We start from the raw sequence: 20,221 nt of genomic DNA, 5'->3' as shown, positions 1-20,221 counted from the left end.
ATTTGAAGAGATTTGTGATTTCGAGGACTTTTGGTTATCTCGTGTTCTTTTCCTTACGTCATGTGGACCAATAATAAGTCTTCATGTTATGACCATAGGCTGGCTATGCCATGTGTGGCTCCACCCTCAGCTCCAGTCCTGATTTTTTAAGGCTGGTTTCCACTAGCCTAGACATTATAGAGAGAGAGAGAGAGAGAGAGAGAGAGAGAGAGAGAGAGAGAGAGAGAGAGAGAGAGAGAGAGAGAGAGAGAGAGAGAGAGAGAGAGAGAGATATTTTGAAGTCCCTGCTCCATGCTCCACCCCTGGTGTTCCTGTTTTCCAGGTCTTTGTCCCCGGAACTTGCAATCACTCCTGGGTGTCCACTAGGGTTTTTCTGCTCGCATCTGGATCCCAGTGCGACTAGCGTACAGTCCAGTGTCCTGTCCTACAGAAACCACGGCCTCCTAAAGTTTGGAAAGAAAGCAAGAAAAAGAAAGGAAGAAAGAAGAAAAACACCTTTCCGGCAACTTTTGTTCCACCGTCTGCTCTCCTCCCGTGGTTTACAACACTTTCGTCGAAGCTGTAAAGCACCAGTGTGATTCTGAGATTCTTGCCTTGCAGTTAAATAACTTTTTTTTATTTTTTTTTTTACATGTTTTAAAACAGTTTTGTCGCCTTTCCGCGTTTTTTCGATTGAGTCTGGAACTCGACATTTATCATACATATCCGTGCTTATAAGCGGACGACGTTTGAGCATTTATTTAAGGTTATTTTCGGTGTTTTTTTTTTCTCCTCCGTCAAAGTTGTTTCAGAGGTGGCCTCTGAGCTGCTGTGAATGAAGTATCTGTTGAGCTGAAGAAATCAGCGCGTCTCCATGAGGAAACTCAGCGTGGGAGTCGCTGAAACTTTGTCCTAGCTTACACACACCTGAGCGATATATTTTGATTTTTGTGCTGATAACTTCGTAGTTTCTTGTTTTTAACTGACAACATGAAGACGCTGTTGGTGTTGTGTGTAGTTTGCACGCTGGTTGTGTTCTCTGTGTCGATGACTGCGGAGCAAAAGTTGAAAAACTGCAACGAAGTTCGTGCTGCTTATAGCTCCAAAGGCTTCAACGTTAACGATGTTCCCAACAAAGGAGTCAACGGTAAGTGTTTTGTATTCTTCTTTTAGGCGTTTTTTTTTATTTTTTTTTTTTTATTTAAAAACTTGAATACTGTATCCCAAAGCAGTGGTTCCCAAAGTGGGGACCCCCCATGGGTCCTAGAGAGGTCCCCTGGTGGCCCTTAGGCTAATGAGAACTTTTCTTAAGCTAGCAGCGTTAGCATAATATAAAGGTCAATGGAATTAATTCACAGGTTTTTGCTTTACCATTGTTAGCTTCTTGAATACAGGGGAGAAAGCCAGCTATTCCAAGTCATTCATTACTCACCTAAACCGGTTTTCCAGATGGTTGACCTGAAGACCAAATCTTATAAAATGTAATAACGTTTAGAAATCACAGACATGAAAAAGAGATTAATAGAAGGCTCTACAACAAACTGTTAAACTGTCACTTTTGTACATGGATGTTTTGGGCTTCTGTCAAATGGAAACATGGTTAACCATGCAGACATGGGGCTTTTTTCATCTCTTAAAAGTTACAGTACATTGTTAAGTTGGGGGTGGGGGGGGGGGATTCTTCAGGCTGTGAAGCACTTCACTGCTCCAGTGTGTAAATATAGTCATCATTTAGGAAATACTTGTAGGTAAATCATAACAATAAAGACGTATAATCAACACACAGACTGTGCTCCCCACTGAAAGAAGCCAGGCCTGTGTTTATTTCCAGGCTTCCTTAGTAGAGACTCCTATGGTTGTGAAGCGCAGGCAGCCTGCAGTGATTAAGTAAACATTCCTGTGCATTGTGAACAAGGCTTATGGATTCCCCCCCTCTTGGTGATTTTGTGGTTTTAACATTTTCTGTTTAGGCACATGTTGTATTTCTATAACTGCCTATAGTCTAATTTGATGACAGAATTTTATGCGCCAATGAAGGCTGCCTGGTAATAAATAGAAACAGCTATGTTAATGGACAGACAGAGGTGAAAAGGCAAATCAATTTAGCTAATCATAAGTTAAACCCAAGTGATGGAAACTTACGTGGGGGGGCTTTTACAGTGAAGGCTTGAGGGGAAGGGGGTTGGGGTTTGAAATTCCACTGCGCCCTGCATACTTTAAATCCCACCCTTCTCTCATTTCCCTTTCATTTATATGGTGGTTAAAATGAATATGCGCACATACATTCAAATCCCTAAATTCAGTCCTGTTTGGTTGCCAGTTTTGCAGTGGCTTCAGCGTGATGTTCTTGTTTAAAATGATAGAAGTAGGTTATTCAGGCATGGCTGCTGTCATGTTGGTGTCTTGTTGAAGTCTTTTCCTAATGCATATGCATCTCAATGGACTTAATAATTAGCTTCTCTCTTTTTCTCTGTGGACTTTCTCACCTTAAACATATCCGCTGTTTAATTTTGGCAATGCGTTCACAGCATTATTTCATCTGAGAAGGGTGACCAATTTGTATGTGTCCTTTTATTGTTCCTATGTCCTTTATACGTTTACTTTGCATAGTAAGAGGATGTTGTCTTTTTCTCTCATTAGAATTTGAGTTGGACATAACTGTCAAAGGGGCAGAGAACTTTTTTCTCTCTCCTGCGTTTCACACAAGTCTATACGTCTTTTTGTTTTCTGCCTGTATGTCTTTGTTATGCTAAATGTCATTGAGAGTACCTCAACATGTCTGCATTGGTCCAACTTAATTGTCTTGCATCTCTGGGTTTTGAAAGAAGCATCTGAATGAAGGCCGTTTTTATTGTGCAGGTTTGTGTGCTATACACACGTGCCTTTTCCTTACAATAGATTCCTGGTGTATGTCTGGGCCTTAGGCAGGGCCGGCCTCAATGAGCAGCTCTTTGTCACTAAAAGAGACTGAGATAATTGATCTCTAGAAAGCAACAAGGTCTTCTGTCATTAAAGAGAGTTGGGGGGGGGGTCTCCAGAAAGCATAAAAGCAGATACAGAAGCCCTGCACTCTTCAAATGTTTCATGTTGCTGAGGCGAAATGGCTCCAGATGTGCAGTCTGATTGAACTTCAGTCATGTTTGTCAGAGCATCACTTCTACACTTTGTAATGGGTCGAACTCCAAACATGAATTCTCTCCTAATCATAACACGGTCTGTGTTTAAATTGAGCTGGATGTGAGGTTGCAGAAGGGTTAGGCCATATATATATATATATATATATATATCTCACCATTTTAGTTTCAACAGTTGATAATTAAAGACGCAGTTCATTGGGAGAAGTTCTTTCACTTCTAACATCTGCAGAAGTTGAAATAGTCGATACATAATGCAGAAGTTGCAGGAAAATCATTTTGTTCCACATAAGACTAGTGGTTGTGATCAGAACAGACTTATGTTGCAGAGGAGACATACTTTGAATATGATACAGTATCTTTGCCAGTTGTCACAGAAGAAGTTTTTTGACATGTTTACCTCCTTTCATACATCATCATCATAAATCAGATTGGTGGAATCTGAATGTTATTGGAGACACCGAATTCAAAACTTGGCTTTTATAACCACAGACATCTTGTGTTATTGTTGGCAGCATGGATATAAGAATGTTTGTTACCATTCAAATTACCAACGGGCTTAGCTGAAGCCAGACTTGAGATTCAATAAAGATGTTTTAATGCAGTAAAACTAAAATGGAAACCCTAATTGCTTTGGCATAGACAGAATGAAGTGATACAGAGGAACAGCAGGCTCAGTCAGGAAATTCCTTGTCGATCCCATGGTATCAATCTTTTACCACTCACGTGGAAGCAGTTCAAGACCTCACATCCAAGTTTCTTGTCTGCCGGATGACGATTTGTTTAGGGCCTGTGGTTGAATACCTCACTTAAATGGGAAATGGATGAAGCTCGCAGCACTAATGATGACAGATGAATAATGTCAGTAATCTTACAGGATGTAAATGGTGGTTTTGCTGTCTGAACCTACCTGCTAATAGTGGGTAGTGTTTAACAGTTATATTTGATACTGTGAAAACTGTTAAGAGCTATCTGATGTGATGCTTTTGCACAGTTGCAACATGCACCAGCTTCTCAGGCTCCCCCTGAAAGCAGAACAGTTAATGCTGCCCTGATTGGTATCTGACTGGACACTGCTTCCTCTTTTTGCAGCTCTTCAAGCTAAATCTGTTTTGGTTTACTCTGGCAGTCAGGCTTGATGTCATGCTGCAGGTATGGAACAATGGCAGAGATCAAAGAGAAGAGGGTCGTTTTCCCTCCCTTCAGCACAAGGAACGTCCCCTGCTCACAATCAGTTCAGTGCATTATGACTGAAACTCAACGCGCGCATGACCTCAGTGCGTTGGCCTCCCGGTAAGCTCGAGACATTCTGCAGCCTCGCATTGTGAGGGCTCCTTCCCCCTTAAGGCAGTTACACACCAACCAGACGGCCGGCAGTTGGACTGCTCCAGATCCACAAAGGTCATTTTAAAAGATTTTCGTCAGATTCTAAGAGGCTTAGTCACGCTCATCCCGCTCGCCATTTCCGAGTGAGTCCCGACGGCCCTGTCTCCGACTGAGCATGTCAGGTCGGCCAAAATGAAGGCCGACAGCTCCTCCAATGGACAACGGCACGGAACACACCGAACAGACTCGAGTCACTGACCTCGCCAGACTGTCCAACGGCCGATAATCGGCCCGGTGTGTAGCTGCTTTTAGGCGTCGCTCAGACTGACTGCGCCGGCAAAAACGCAGGTCTCGCGTTCATTTTGAATTTGGGGTAGTGCGTTAGGCTGCGGCAGGGTTTGCCGCGAGGGGGGAACGCAAAAAATGCTGCGGCCTGCAGCGATAAGTTGGTACAGTGTCAACTTTTGGAAAAACACAACGCCACGTCACGCTGCGGTGGCCAATCGTGTAACCCGCGATCAGACTTGTGAGTCGGTGTGAGCATCTGGTACAGTAAACGGGAAACTTCGCAGCCTCTATCGCTGCCACAAGAGAGTTTGAAAACACGAAACACAAGCCCCAGATTGCCCAGGAGTTTGTGTAACACCGTTGATCCGTCTCTCTTCTTTCTCCGTGAAATGAAGCTGCCTTCAAGTGCGGTCGGAAACGACAAGCTCTATAAGCGATCTAACATAAAGTCCACTTGTGCTACATTTGGGGCGTTCAAGTACACAACAGGATGTCAGACAAATGGGCCGTTTCAGTGACACTCCCACCGCCGCACCACCCTGCGGCAAATCGGCGGGTTACTTTTAGTCTGAACGCAGAGTTGGCTGTTGGCTGCATGCCCTGCATCATTACGGTTTGGGAAATAACTGGTTGTGTTATTGCAATGACATTCAGCAGATAAGATAAGAGCAGGGAACTGGGGCACACACAGTCTGCAGGAGCTTTTATAGCTCAAAGGCCAATATTTGAGGGGCTGTGTTCTGTTCAGCGGTGGCCTGGTATTTTAACACCTGTAATAATTAACTAATAAAAGACCCGCCGCTCAAGGTCAACCCCATAAAACTCAAACAGCCCTCTTTGTTTTATGTGAAACACTTTGCAAGTCTTATCATTAAGAATCACTTCAGTGCTGCACTTTGTGATGAAGTTTAATTTCCAGTAATTTAAAGAATTGGCTTTAGAAAATTACAGAATAACTGTCTCTGCACTAGTTCTGTTGCCAAATGGGAAATTCTCACAGAAAGACCCAGAGCTGCTTACAGAAACCCAATTTAAACACGCAGCTTCCCCCCCCTCCCCGTTCTTGCAGTCTGGGAGGTCAGGAGTCCAAAACCTGCCTGTTTATTAGCTGTACATCAAAGCAACCGCTGAAATGCAGATAGAAAGTAGTTTATGTTGTAGCTGATATTCACTCACACTTTGAAAGTCAAGAGAACCCAGTGGCTTGATATTGCTCATGGATCTTATCAAAAGGCCCTTGTGTAGCCACATGAAGTCGAGATGTTGAGATCCATCTTTGTAATCGGGTTATATGAAGCAAGAGAGAATCTTTCTTGAAGGCATATTATGTATAGCAAAAGGCCAAAGAAATATAAGATGGTGTTGATTGTGTAAAGTTATTCAGGAAGTTCACAAACCGTTTTTTAATGTTTTTGATATTTTATTTTTTGGTAAAAAGGTAGCATATTTTGTCTAACTGGGGGATGAAATTCAAAAGAACTATGTAGAAGCGCACATCTATTTGACTTTCAAGGTAGATATAGCGGACCAACTTTGGCTTTGGTTGCCGCTACCAATGAGAAAACAGCTGGACGAGCCGGACGAAGCCAGAAGAGGCACATGCAAGCAGGGGAGGGAGAGAGTGATGGAGGGAAAACTCCTCCTCTGGGTTTAGTTCCCCGAACTCTGTAATGCAACATTAAAAACACACCATGATCTCTCACCAGGAGAAGTAAGACATGGAGATGTGTCCGCAGTTAGAGGGGGATATAGCTTACGAACTGAATCCAATGCTGAAGTTAGCCCAGCTGTTTATGGTGATGTGTACCTGCGCCGCGCTTTGCCTCAAGGTGTGTGTGTGTGTGTGTGTGTTGAGATTAAAGGGCAACTGTTATATAGCATTTTGAGGATACTTGCAATACTTGCATTTTGTGTTTGTACTAGAACATGTTTACACACTTTAATGTTGAAAAAAACCCTTTATTTTTCTTATACTGCCCATGGCTGCTGCACCTGTATTCACCCTCCGCCTGTCTCTTATAGCCCCCCTTCCGGAAGAGCCCAGTCTGCTCTGATTGGCCAGACCAGAATCTGCGCTCCTCTGCCGCCTCGTTCGCAACAGTTGGAAATCTGAACGTTTTAGCTCACAGGGATTTAGAACATGAAAATCCGACATAACATCGTAGATATGACAGGAAATACAGAAAAGCATAATATGCCGACTTTAAATAAACATCTCTCATTAAAGCCAAAGCACACACAGTAATCGCTGATAACATTCCTGAGTGATGGGATTGACTTTTGCAGCTTCTTGATTTGAAACAGTCTAGCCGTTCAAGCGCTTCCTCTCATTTGCCTTTATGTGTTAAAATGAAAGTTTTCTGGGTTTTGGCATGCCAATATTATTAGTAGGATTTAAACACAATCATCTCAGCTTGCATCAGGTTTACATGGTGATGTAAGGGCAGGACTATTGTTTTTTTATTTTTATTTTAAGGGCAGTGCATATGCATTATGATGTTAAATTCAAGGTTTCCAAATCTGGCAAGTTCTAGTGTTTCAGGAAATGTGATCACAAGATACATTGGGAGCATTTGGTCGTCGTTTCTCCATGCTAGTGGTATCCTTGGAGATCAGTGATAATGTGATGGTTCCTGTTGCTCTCTGCCCTGTATATGTGACATCTCCTCTTTAACTGTTTGGCGAGCCTTCAGGATAATTGAGTTTAGGTATCATGAGGTTGAGGTCTTGTGGACCCAGGAGGGAGCCTGGCTGTGACTTTCAGCGTCCAGATGGGGCCAGAGGCGCGAGGGAGGGAGGACCGTTCCACGTGTCTGCCAGCTCTGCGGTATCTTGCCGCTCTTATCAACTTCCTGCAATCGCAGCATAGCAGCTCTGAGATCAGGGCTCTTTTGGTGTCCCGTTCTGCTCTGCCAGCAACAGCTGCCTTATCGACGCTCCAAAACAAATCAGCTTATCACAGCATACAAAAAAAATGTAGGCGGTTCAAGGAAGTAGTTCAAGAATGGTACTAAAACTACCTGGTTTTGTTGTTGCACGGATCAAATCTAGTGGATGAAATTATTTTGTCATTCTAGACCTGGTTTAGTGCTTGTATAGTCTTCTGTTTTGACATGTAGGTCTGTGGAATCTTAAGTTTCCATAATACACTCATTTAGTATGCTCCAAGTGTAGCGTCAATTCAATAGCAGTGTGTCGACTTTGTGTCCGTAATTCCATCTCTCTGCATCCTTTGCCCTCCCCCCCCCCCCTCCAAATGGCCAAGTGAGCGACAGATCAGTGGGGGGTGGATGCTGTGTGTGGGAACAATTGAGCACCCCCTTTTAGGCCGGCCTGCCTTCCCCCTCCTCACCACATTCCACACCGGACCACCAAGACCCGCACATAGGGAGCCCGGAGCTGGGAACACACGGCAACAAAGAGCGCTGGAGGGACTGACTGAGGCACGCAGAGAAAGGGGGAGGGGGGGAATTTGACTGACAGGAAAGAGTTTTGTACCAAGGCAAGTTTAACTGACTATCCAGGAGAAATGGTGGGCCAGGCAGGTGTGTGTGTGTGTGTGTGTGTGTGTGTGTGTCACAGGCTTAGGGAATCTGGGGAGGTAACTGGAAGCATGCATGCACTGTGACTCATCGTCGCTCAGTCATACAGGCATGTACATACAGCCTGCTCCTTTTAGTAACCCCTGTGAGCACACGGGTCTGTTTAACACAGTATATAAGGTTTGAACCAGAGTTCCCCACAGTTAGGTTGGATACCGAATCCTACGCAACCGGTAGGAATCGGACCGGATTAGAACGCAAATTTCGGTTCCTCATTTCTGTTCCACTTAATGTGTCGACGGAAATATTTTCCCTCTGTTGCTCAGCAACGGACGTAAACATATCACACTCTGGAGTCTACCGTTAGCTAGCTACCGTAAATGTATGTATCTAAACAATACCCAACCCTACCCACAGTACATTTTAAGCATGTGGCCACAGTTAAATTTGACTATATCATATGGTGGATCTGTGTGGGTCCTTGTCTGATGAAAACTGTGAGAAATCCTGATCTGGCTTTGTGGTTTTCCATACTTTTGTGGTGAAACTCCTTGTTAACACGTCTTGTTTGCACACTGTTGAAGCCGGCCGTCTTTCCCCCCCCCCCCCCCCTCCCCCCGTCCCGACTGACATATCAGTTCATTTTCTTCTCCCCCTGCTCGCTCTTTGCAGCTCCTCTGGGAGGTTTTCTTTCATTCCTAATCTTTCCTTTCTTCGTCATCCCTGGGTGATTTCCTCTCTTTTTCACCATCAATGGTGGTTTACTGGTATTTTGCTGCCCTGCTTCATTCAGCCCATCTACCTCTCTTGTCTAGTTTCTGCTTTTAACCTTTGTCGTTTTCTCTGTGCAAAAAGGCTTTTAGATGGCACATGCCAAAACTAGACCCCTTCTCTTATTAACACACAGCTTTGTTATACGTTTCTAAATGTTAAAGGAGAATTCCGGCCAATTTTTACATTAATCTTGATCGCTATAGCTACGCGAGTACTTTCGATAGAAAAAACCCCGACCCGAATCAGTGCAGGTAACACGGAGAAGCTGCAGCTACGTACTACAAGCGTCCCCTGAGCTAAAACGGGGCGGTTGGGGCGAGTGCCTTTGTGCCTCTTAACAGACACAAAATGCAATCAATATGTCAGTGCCACATGAACAGGGCCCTTACGTGTCAACAAGATGCGTTTTCAACTCAGACATTGTTTAAATTCACCTACCCTGGTCCCTGTCTCGATCCTGCCGGTAGCTTGCTTGCCCTGATAGCTGTTAGCTGCAAGCTGCTGTCCGGTGAGTGTATTCAGGCAGTATTCTGCGATAATCATCCCTATAACAATCCACAGAGCGCCCAGTGGTCTGGTGGAGGTCCTGCATAGGACAGATCATGCCTTCGCAGCAAAAGGTTTAGATTATTTCCCCCTCAAAATAGGTAATCAAGCACTGTAGTGATTATGACCATATCGGTGACTATGTAACTACATGGAAACGGGATAAACATGTCTGTGGCTTGCACAGTAATAGCGTTACTGAAGCTTAGCTGTAGCATCACGCTGTCTCCTGGGAATTCAGTTGTAGCAGGAAAAGGTTAACGGCAGTGTGTGAAGAGCGGAGTTGTTTACAAGGGAAGAAGCTTGGAGTAACGTAACTATGGAAGAGCCGTTTGAGTTTGATGGTCATCCTTATTTATTCGAACCCGAGTATACAGACGAAGAACTAGCCTCACAAGAGTTGGAAAGAACGAGACAGACAGAGGGGAAACAGGCAGATGAACTTGTTGCTCCAAGTGCAAGCTAAAGCTAGCCTTCAGTAACTGGAGGACATAGCAACACCACCGCCGCTCCGTGGATTGTTATTGGGATGATTATCACAGAAGCCTGTGAATACACTCACCAGACGGCAGCTAGCAGCTAACGGCTATCAGCTAGCAGGACAAGCTAGCTACCGGCAGGATCGAGACAGGGACCAGGGTAGGTGAATTTAAACAATGTCTGAGTTGAAAACGCATCTTGTTGACAAGTAAGGGCCCTGTTCATGTGACACTGACATATTGGTTGCATTTTGTGTCTGTTAAGAGGCACAAAGGCACTTGCCTCAACCGCCCCATTTTAGCTCAGGGGACGCTTGTAGTACGTAGCTGCAGCTTCTTCGTGTTACCTGCACTGATTCGGGTCGGGGGTTTTTTCTATCGAAAGTACTCGCGTAGCTATAGCGATCAAGAGTAACGTAAAAATTGGCTGGAATTCTCCTTTATGGAGGCACCTATAACACGTTTTCACTAGGGCTGCACGATATGAGATATCTATAATGTTGTTGAATATCGCGATAACGATATTACTTGTACTCAGTTCTGCATTTCTGCTGCTTTCAGCATTCTGCTAAAATACTTTTTAAAAAATTGAATTGATTTATAAAAGGCACCACTAAAAAATTAGTATCATTTTAAAGTGCATTTTTCTACTGATAATTTCTGTCAACTAACACAAAAAATGTGTCTTTCGCGACACATTATATTTATATATATATATATATATATATATATATATATATATATATATATATATATATATATATATATATAAATAAATGAAATCATGCATACAACATGAGTATTTTCAAATCTGGCTCACATACAAAGTGTTTGATGATTGGTGACATAGCTTATTAAAACAGTTAACACACTAGTAGTAATAATCACATAGCTGTTGTCTCAGTATGTCAGTATGGGCCCAAAATCAGATCAGGGCACCCCTGTTCAGTTTAACAGTGAGTTTTATTACAGATGGGCTACTCGTACACTACCAATGCCTCTAGGTTCCCCATCTCCCACCTTGCTATGTCTCTGTCGCTCAGCTCTTTTGGCTGCTGAAGTCCTTTTGTGCAGTTTGATGCTTGATGGTGTCATTTTTTGGTTTGTCTGATATTCGAGCCGCCGCGCGTCTCCTTTGTGTTGATCACCTCGGCGCTGGTGACACTCGGCCAGCTGTGAGGAGTGTGGCGAGAGGGCCGCAGGCTCTGATCCCTGCAGGGGTGGAGTGTGAACCCCCTAGCCTGACACAACGAGGCTCCACTCACTCACTGAAGTCATCTCGCCTCGTAGCTGCCATTGGGGGAGTGCGGTTATGATGTAGGTGTAACTCAACCAAGGTTAATTGATTTCCTACGAAGCCGCAGTGGGATGAATGTCCGTGTTGATAGTCGTGATCGTTATTAGGTTTTGTGCGACTCACCAGAGGCCCGTGTGGTTAGGGAGAGCGGTGAGGGAGCAAAGCCAGGGTCTTGCCTGGGTGTTTGGGCTGAAACCCCAATGCTGGGTGCAGGCCAGGCGAGCTGTAATCCCTGCTAATTACTCCCAAGGCCTACATCAAGACTCCCACTGACGAGACAGTCACTCGCACTTAGCTCACTTTTCCTAACTGCAGTCAGCTTAATAGGTTTCCTAATATTTACCTAATACCCTTGTGTGCTGCTGGCTCTTGCATTTATTTTAATATAAATTATAATGTTTGAGATAGTTTTTTTTCTTCTTCTTCCTTGCTCTACAGAATTCCTTTCTTCTGTCAAACAAAAAGCCCTGGGCAGGTCTTTGGCTGCTTCACATAGCTCTGTGAATTTGACTGGCAAGTTGGTGCCATGACAATGGTTGTCTTGTTGAATTTGAACTGCAGAACCTGTGTATCCTGTATAGAGAGATCTGTTGTTGTAAGATGGATTTTACCCACTGTCCACTAAAGTCATTTTATTGGCACGTCTTCTTTTTAGCTACAGCTCCACTGTTTAGGCCTTGTGGGATATGTGTACGCATAAAAAACAGTTTCACGTCCCGTTTGCTGATTTCTGTTCATTTCCCTTTTTTGTTGCAGGTCGTCAAAACTCAAATTTAAAACGCCAAGAAAACAATGGCAGACACGCTGCTGGCTAAGAGCCAATAAGCGAGGGAGGAAAAAAAACAGATGAGAGGATCAAATACTTTGTTAAATGATTGCTCCAAAGCTGCAAATCATTTGGTCAGCGTGTTTTGAGTGTGGTTTTAGCTGGCAGAAAAATTTGCCATTATGTGGGAGAGCGAGTCAGCTCACCAATATTGTACATCATCGGAATGGCAAGTAGCTTTGATTTATGGACACATTCAGTACATCATCAGGAACGGACTGAGCCATCCATGACCGAGGCCCATTAGATGACCGAGGCCCATTAGACCATTGTACCTTTTTTAGGTTTAGACTTTCTAGTCCCTTTGACAGTCGGCGATGACTGGTTCTCTTCCCACCGCCTCTGCTGGTGTCCAGTTTCGTAAGGCCCAACAGGTATATCAGAATCTTTGTTGCCCTTTTGTAGCGTTGAGCTTCCAGAAACCCGATCTTGTACCTGACCTCATTCTGCCTGGGGGGGCTTTGCCGGGCCCCGTCCTGCCTCAACATCTGGTGGACTTCAGCTGCTTTTGGATGTCTGTTATAAACATTGTCCTTAGGAGAGGTTTGCTGGCTGTTACTGGCAACGATGAAATGTATTGTTTGTGTGTCAAGTCTTTTAAAAGCTCTTATTTTTCAACAAAGTTAGGGATTTTTTAAATTATTTTTATGTGGAGTTGGAGGAAGGGATGACGTGATTTGCTATGTGAAACTTGCAAATGCATATGACGCAAAGTTTTTCCACAAAGTGTAAAGCCTCATCAGATAGTCTAGTGCATGCAGCCCCCTGGAGCAGTGGGTGAAGCACATCTTAAAGAGGACCTATTTGTAAGCTCAACAGTAGTCCATTTCTCTGACAGCACAACAGTGTTTGCGCAGGGTCCCATGGTAAAGCACTTGGCCTTGGCCTTAAGTAAAGTGTTTTTCATCGTCTCCTTTTTAAAGTATGTTTTCATTTGTGTGCCATGAGTCAGTGGAAAGACGGAGGGCTGGTGTAGAGGGACATACCAGGAAGGTCTTTTGTGTCTTTTTTTCCCCCCTCCTCTTCTCTTCCCTTGTGATAATCACGCTCTGCTGTAACTTGTCCTCTCCATTTGTCTGCAAAACCTCTGCCTGTCTCTGCAAATCTTAAACATAACACAGTCGCTCTTCACATTTCCTCCACGCGCGCACACACACACGCACGCACAAGGACCGGGCTAAAGTGTCAAGGTGTAGTAAAAGCACTAGATCAAACACTGCAACTCTGCGACTCATCAAAAGGCACATAACGTGAAAGAAAGACGTGGAAAGGGGTAAGACCAGCTGTTCACATGAATCACCTGCAACTCCCTCTGATAGATGTTGAGAAAAGATTCCCAGCAGAGCGATGGTAGGAACTGGAAAGTGTATTGTGTTTTCCTTTACGTATGAATCTGTAGTCCATACAATATTTCACATAGGCACTTATGTTAAAACCACCTGGCGGTGAGGTGAGGCTTGCGCAGGTCTTAATATCTGAATGGCAGTCCAGCCAATCACCAGTGGTTGCTGTATTTACCAGAAGGAAGTCAAACAAGTTGCAGAAAGTTTGTGTGGAGCACGCTATGAAAGTGGCCCAAATTCAGTCCCTTCCCAAACAACAAACCACTGCAGTTTGAAGTATAAATTCCCCTTAACTATGTTAACATGAATCACGGCCTCCAGCTTTTCTCCATAGAGACAGAACTTGCACAAGTGTCGGGCTGTTTGACATTTTAATTTTTTATGGTCCCGTTTCTTCGCTGCTATGTCGGTGTATTCCTTGACCTCTTGCAGACCTCAATGCACCACAATTTAGGCCAAATGTTTGTCAAGTAAGAATACCATGTTGTACTGTGTCCCATGTCCACTTTAGTTTATGGCATTTATGACTGAATTAACACAGAAAGCAGAATAACTTCCACTTTGGTCTCTCTCTCACCTAATTTCCCTTTTGTCACTTTAACTCTCACTTTTTGTGTTTTCACCAAATATTCTCTACAGAATAGTGTTCTTCAAGTGTGTCCTTCATTTCCTAGGTGGTGAGCTGTAGTTCTTCTCATTTTTTTTTTTACCTAACACTAACCTAGCCCAGCACAGTTGAATCAACAGCCTCAGACTTCCTCCCAACTTTCCACCCCTGTTATTAAAATAATTTCATGCCACATACACAACAAGAGGTCAGAGAGCCACACGCAGTCCTCCAAATTTTTCTTTGACTACGAGAGGCTCCATATATATTTTTGAGCAGCAGGTGAACTCTTAAGAACTGGCCCAGGGGTTGGAATTTGGTTTCTGACTTGTTGAATATACTCGGGGAAGTTCAGGAGCGAGTTGAAACCCTGACAAAGCAGTGACCTGGGAAGTGGTGTAGGCAGGGAGCTTTTGTGTGGGGAGACAAAGCCGGAGATGCAGGGCCGGGACGGGAGAGGGAAACAGACAGAGCGAGAGGCCAGGGCAATGTTGTGGAATCTCCCCAGGGGCTTCTGGGTAAATATTCATGGATGACAGCGTTTTGGAATGTTCACAAATGGAGAGTTTTAATTGGCCAGAGGCCCAGACTGGTTTAGCAATCAGAAATGGACTTATGGTGGCACAGGGCTCAGATTTACAGATCCCAGTGTGTGCTTTGTTTGTGAGATTGTGCGCCTGCCTTTTTAGAAAATAATTAACATGTTGGACAAAATGTGGAGGATTTAGCACGGATAAACATTTTTAATGTGACAATTTCTCCCTCTGAATGACAAATAGTCTGCATTTAGAGTTTGTCTGTGGCAGCGAAGTACGCCTGCAAAGCAGTTGATGAGACATGGAGATTGTAACGAGTTCTGCTTTGCCTCGTGCCGTGCAGCAGCAGACACGCCATTCTATCTCATCGCAGTCATGCCATCTGACAAGTACGTTTTGGCAGATTGGTGTTTTGACAGCTGTTTTGTGGAAGAGATTTTAATTCCTGATTTATTTAAGGAAACCTCATTTTACACAGACATTATCCAAAGCCCCGTGGCTGGCTGGGAGCTGGAAATAGTCACCAGGGAAGAGTACTCCCCTAAACCAAAACTTCCTGCCTCATAAAAGGATGGCGAGCATTGTTCTAAGTGGAGTAAATCTCTTGTGTCACTAGTGGTGCTAACATTTCCCGAGTTCACCGCTACTGAGAGGCTTCCTCCCAGAAGTAAATCCTGTTATTTTTGGATGTTACTGAGTGTCTAAGCAAATATTCTTTTGCTTTAGTTGTTCCCTTTGGGGAAATGTTTTTTTTTTTGTGGTTATATTCTTGATTTACACACATATGCATCACAAGTGCATCGATGTGAAGAGATGTCAGAACCCAATGCAGTTGGGGAGTTGGTGCCTTGCTCGGGGCACATCGGCCGTGCCCAGGAGGGGAACTGGCACCTCTCCAGCTACTAGTCAACACTCGGTATTGGCCCGTTCTGGGACTTGAACCGGCTGCCCTCCAGTTCCCAAGTCCCCACAGCCGGAGCTACTGCAAACCAACCTCCTAACACTTCTGGTTGACGCCAAATCAATGGGTCCAATCAACATTAAGTATCGTGACTTATTATCATGTGAGAGAGAGTTGCTTTCTGGTCAGCTGACTGCATGCCGAATGACACGCTGTATCAAAGCTGCGTGATCAAATCCTACATGCTATAGTTTGAGGCAAAGATAGCTGTATTTGAGTGTCACGTCTTCATTAGTTTAGACAACTTTGTTGTCATCGGACACAGAAGGTACCAGTACAACAAATTCAGTCAGAATGTAAAGTACAGTAGTGCAAAGAAATATATACAAAGATGAATTGAATGTACAAAATGAACAATAATCCGATGTAGTAGGAATAGTGAGAGGGAACTTATCTGAAGAGTACATTGTATTATTGTATTGTATTATTGGCGAACATGCAGATATTCTGGTTTCAATTTCAAACAATTCCTGTAAAATATTTTACTACTTCAAATGTTTAAATCCGTTGCCCACTTTAGTAACAAACTTTACAGGCTAGTTATGAGAGTAGTGTAATGTGTGAGTCATGGGTCAGCTGGAGCTTCATGCTAAAAACTGTTGCCACTCCCAGCGAGGGGCCGCAGATCTACAGTATGTGTGGAATATACTGCAGACGTCGTCCAGGTCAATGTAACACCTGGCATCTCTGAAGGAGAGAGCTTAGCCAACATTAATACCTCCGAGATAATGAAAAGTAACTTAACATTACCCTGTCAATAAACCCCTTTAAACATTGATGACAACAACTTCCACTACAGTGTCAGTTCTTTAGCTTTTCACTTGAGCTTTGCTCGGAGACACTGAGCAGCAGTCAAGGGAAACTCATTAGAGCTAAGAAATGGACAGGGTTTGGCATTGCTACTCACCATTTCGTTAAAATTCTTCAGTCAGATTCAGAAGTCCCCTGCAAGCACATTTCAGGCTCTTTTGGACTTCCCTAATGAACTGAGAGCTGAAAAGCATGATTGGTTTGGCCAAAACTGCTATAAACTTGTCATTACTCTATTTTTGTAAGAGGCTGAAGTGTAGAAACAGAGTAGGTGGAAGTGTGGCCCTGCCCTGATTACCTCCATATGAACAGCCGAGTCTCTAATAATGGTTTCCGCTTACAGCATAATCTTGTTGAACATTTTCCCCTTTTTTGCGGTGGTTCTGCCATAGCTCAGAGTACACCCATGTACGCAGGATACTAGTGCATAAGATACATTTAATATGTAGTACGACGTGCGTTACATTTATCTTGGCTTTTACGTTACTGTGGTTTTGCTCTCCTTAACATGGTTTGGAAATCTGCGAGAATCTTTAGCTCTCTTTTCATTGTGAAATTGCACACAGTGCAGTATCACTTTCAAACTTCTTTTTTGACTCAGCGGGACATTGTTTTATGTTGTTTCATTTCTACTTGAGAAATCTGAAAAGTCGACCCTTAGTATCACTATTTCTATGCACTGCTGGCAGTAAAGTAATGTTCAAGTTGTCTAGGACGTCACTTTGACTTACGAAAACAAGAGGCAGGAAAATCTGGATGGGGAATGTGAACAAGACACAACCCCCCCCTCCTCCTTTAACTACCGCTGGCATGATGCCCTTGAGCAAGAGTCTGTGGTTGTACTGAGCAGCAGCCTGATGTGAATGTGTGCATGTTTGTAGCCTTCCCTCCCCCTGCAGCTACTCCTTCAGGTTGTAAATAAGACTGAGCACTTAGTCAGCGCGCCTAGTTAAAGGATTTCTTGTAATATGGGGGGAAATATCATATTGTACCCAAGCACTTTTCCTAACTGTAATGTGAAAACTTTGCGGGATAAAATAGGCACTACAGCACTAGACTGGTCTGATTCCCCTGCTGAACCCTGAACAATGATGGAGCCTTGAAAACATTTATTCCATCGTGTTGAATAGATGTGTGGGTTTAATTGGAAAATGACACATCCATCCTCTTAAACAAAATGGTGCTTTTTCCCAAGTTATTACTGAAAGCTGATAAAAGCAAAGCATTTTGAGACTTTCGCTGCCAAATGACTGATTTCTTTCTTTATTTCTTGTGGACCAAGTTATCAGAATAGTTTGAAACATTGAATTGCTCACTGAGAAACTAATTGGAAAAGTTTTTTTTTTCTTCTTTCCGAAATGGATAAATGCCATTTTTGAATGAGTAGTGTGTAAAGGAATTCATTTTTTTAAAAGCAGATAGGACTCTGCAGTTGTGGCCTCTAACAGATGAAAGAGAGAGGGACAAAAAGAAAAGTGGTGATTTGACAACATGCTGTAACAGGAAAGAATTTAAGAAAGGAATGACTTAAAAAGCAATTGCTATGATTTTGGAAATGAGATATGCAGCCTTTTAATCACTCCTTTCAACTGGGGCTTCACATCATGCCCCTTTTACTTTGCCTGTTTGAAACAGTTGACAAATTATTACGCCGACAATGTTACTCATAAGACGTCATGCTTATAAGTAAAACATCAAAAGACCATAGGTTCAGCTCATGTGATTGTTCATGACAGCATGTGGCGCAAAACTGAAAGTTATCTAACAAATGGCACCAATCCCTGAACCACCCCCCCCAGGATAATTGCACCCTAGACAGAGGTGAGAAGCAAGAGGAGAATGTTATGGCTGCAGGGCGTGCAAATTTACAACAGTCTGTGTGAGTAATGCTCAGTAGACTGGCAGCACTCTCCTTTACATGTTACAGCAGGGAGCATAATATGCCAATTAATAGTCAACCTTTGTGTTTCTAAGTGTGTTGTTTGGCAAACTTCACACCACTGAGTATGTTGAATTGAATTTTATATGCTGGACATCAGTCGGACCCACTTGGAAAAATGTTCACATGTTTTTCAATGAAATTGCCGCAGTGTTCACCCTCTCAAATTACCCACATTCCACTGGGATTGAATTAGTATGTACATAGACTATGAGCAGCGTACAGTTTATCATTTAATTATTTACAAATGTTGATGTCTGTGCGAAAGCTGGGAGGTTTGGTTCAGTCGCAGACCACCAGGCTCCAATTGGTGACAGACGTCGCCAAATGCTTCGTGACATGCGTAACCCCATGGCCTCCTTCTCGGCTCCCTTAGCAGTTTTAGCGATGTCCTGACTTCACTTGGGTACAGGAATAATCCTCGAGGGACTTTTATGACTTCAGATTGGAGTATATGTTAAGGTTTTCTATTTATATGTTTTGCATGCGTTTGCGACTTTTACGGCTCTTAATTGCTTGTATTTATGGGTTTTTGTTTGTGTGTGTGTGTTGGTGTTACTGTGTGTGGCGGTGAATGTGCTGGCTGGCGGACGGACGGTGGGGGGGGTCAGAGGACAGGACCTCTCTCAGAGGAGTGGCTGTTAACCCCTGACCTCGCTGGTTAAGCCTGCAGGGTGGTGGCAGTTGAGGCGGAGGTGGGGGGGGGCACCCTGATGGCCGTCTGGTTCAGGGGCACATGATGGCAGGCAGAGGGGGCGGTGAGGTGTCTAATCTGGTTTTTGTCTGTGAGGCGTTTTCACCTCCCCCACCATCCTTCCTCTGAGAACAGAGTTTGAGAGGCAGGACAATGTCAAAGGGAAGTGACTTATTTTATGAGCCATTTAAAGGGGATGGTGGTCTCCCCACAAAGGGAAGGCAGGGAGCAGTGGAGGAGCTGATGAATACCATGACACACAGTCACATGTTTGTTTACAAGATCCTGCTCTCTTGTTTTGACCACCATAAATGGCAGTTTTCCTCTTCTGAGCGACATTTAAACAATGTTCTGTCTCTGCCTCTTATTACAAGTACTTGGGAAGCTGGAGGGGTGAGAGGCCCCTTAAAGGAACTCCACCGTAAGGCAACTGAGAGCCAGTTCACCCATCACACAAAGACTATTCATGCCACGATGGTAGAGAAGTGACTGATGCATCCACTGACCAAGCTCATTGTGAAATAGTGAGGCAGAAACATGTCACACGAAGTCCGGCATGATGTTGATTTTTATAGGATCTAACTGTTCTTGTTAACGGTTCGCTCTCTTGTGTTCCAGGCAGGGCCATTTTTCTCCCAGTGGTTTGAGAAATTGGCTGCCAAAATGTTTTCACAAAGTATGCATTAGCTAAGAATCTTCAGTTTTCAGAGACTTAATCCTTTGAGCTAACAATGTGACATTTGTACAGACATTCCTGTGAAATATTGACCATCTCACTTTTATTTGTGTACTTTGGTAACTAGGGCTATTTTCCATGTGGATATAGCCCTTTTGATTGTACGCCTGTGCTGTGGGCAAGCAGGGGGCCCTGCTGGAGGAGAGACTGGATGGCTGTTTCACCTAAGTAAGTGTGTGTGTGTGTGTGTGTGTGTGTGTGTGTGTGTGTGGCTCCCTGTACCTCCAATCGTGCTGTTACAAAGAGCCATGTGTTGAAGAGTGATGTGATGTGTGAATGTGTTTAGGTAGGGGCTGCCAACTGTGCCTGGGTATGTGTGTGTATGTGCATATGCATATAGGAGGGGGGTCGGGTGGACTGGGTGAGGGTTGGAGGGGGAGAGAGATGAGTTTGGGGAGAGGACT

At 43.9% G+C, this 20,221-nt stretch overlaps 1 protein-coding gene across 1 annotated transcript in view; it reads left to right on the top strand.

The window, feature by feature from the left end:
• The first annotated feature begins 326 nt into the window (after positions 1-326).
• Positions 327-20,221, top strand: part of gpc4 (glypican 4) — a 32,268-nt gene continuing 12,373 nt past the window's right edge. The window contains exon 1 of the mRNA XM_078261179.1: positions 327-1,126. Within this exon, the coding sequence (XP_078117305.1) occupies positions 970-1,126 (157 nt within the window). The 5' untranslated portion in view covers positions 327-969. The remainder of the gene's footprint in view (positions 1,127-20,221) is intronic.

This window comes from Sander vitreus, chromosome 10 (genome assembly GCF_031162955.1).
Source record: "Sander vitreus isolate 19-12246 chromosome 10, sanVit1, whole genome shotgun sequence".
Classification (NCBI taxonomy): Eukaryota; Metazoa; Chordata; class Actinopteri; order Perciformes; family Percidae; genus Sander; species Sander vitreus.
The sequence above is the reverse complement of the archived record's forward strand: the minus strand, read 5'-3'. Positions and strand labels throughout refer to the sequence as shown.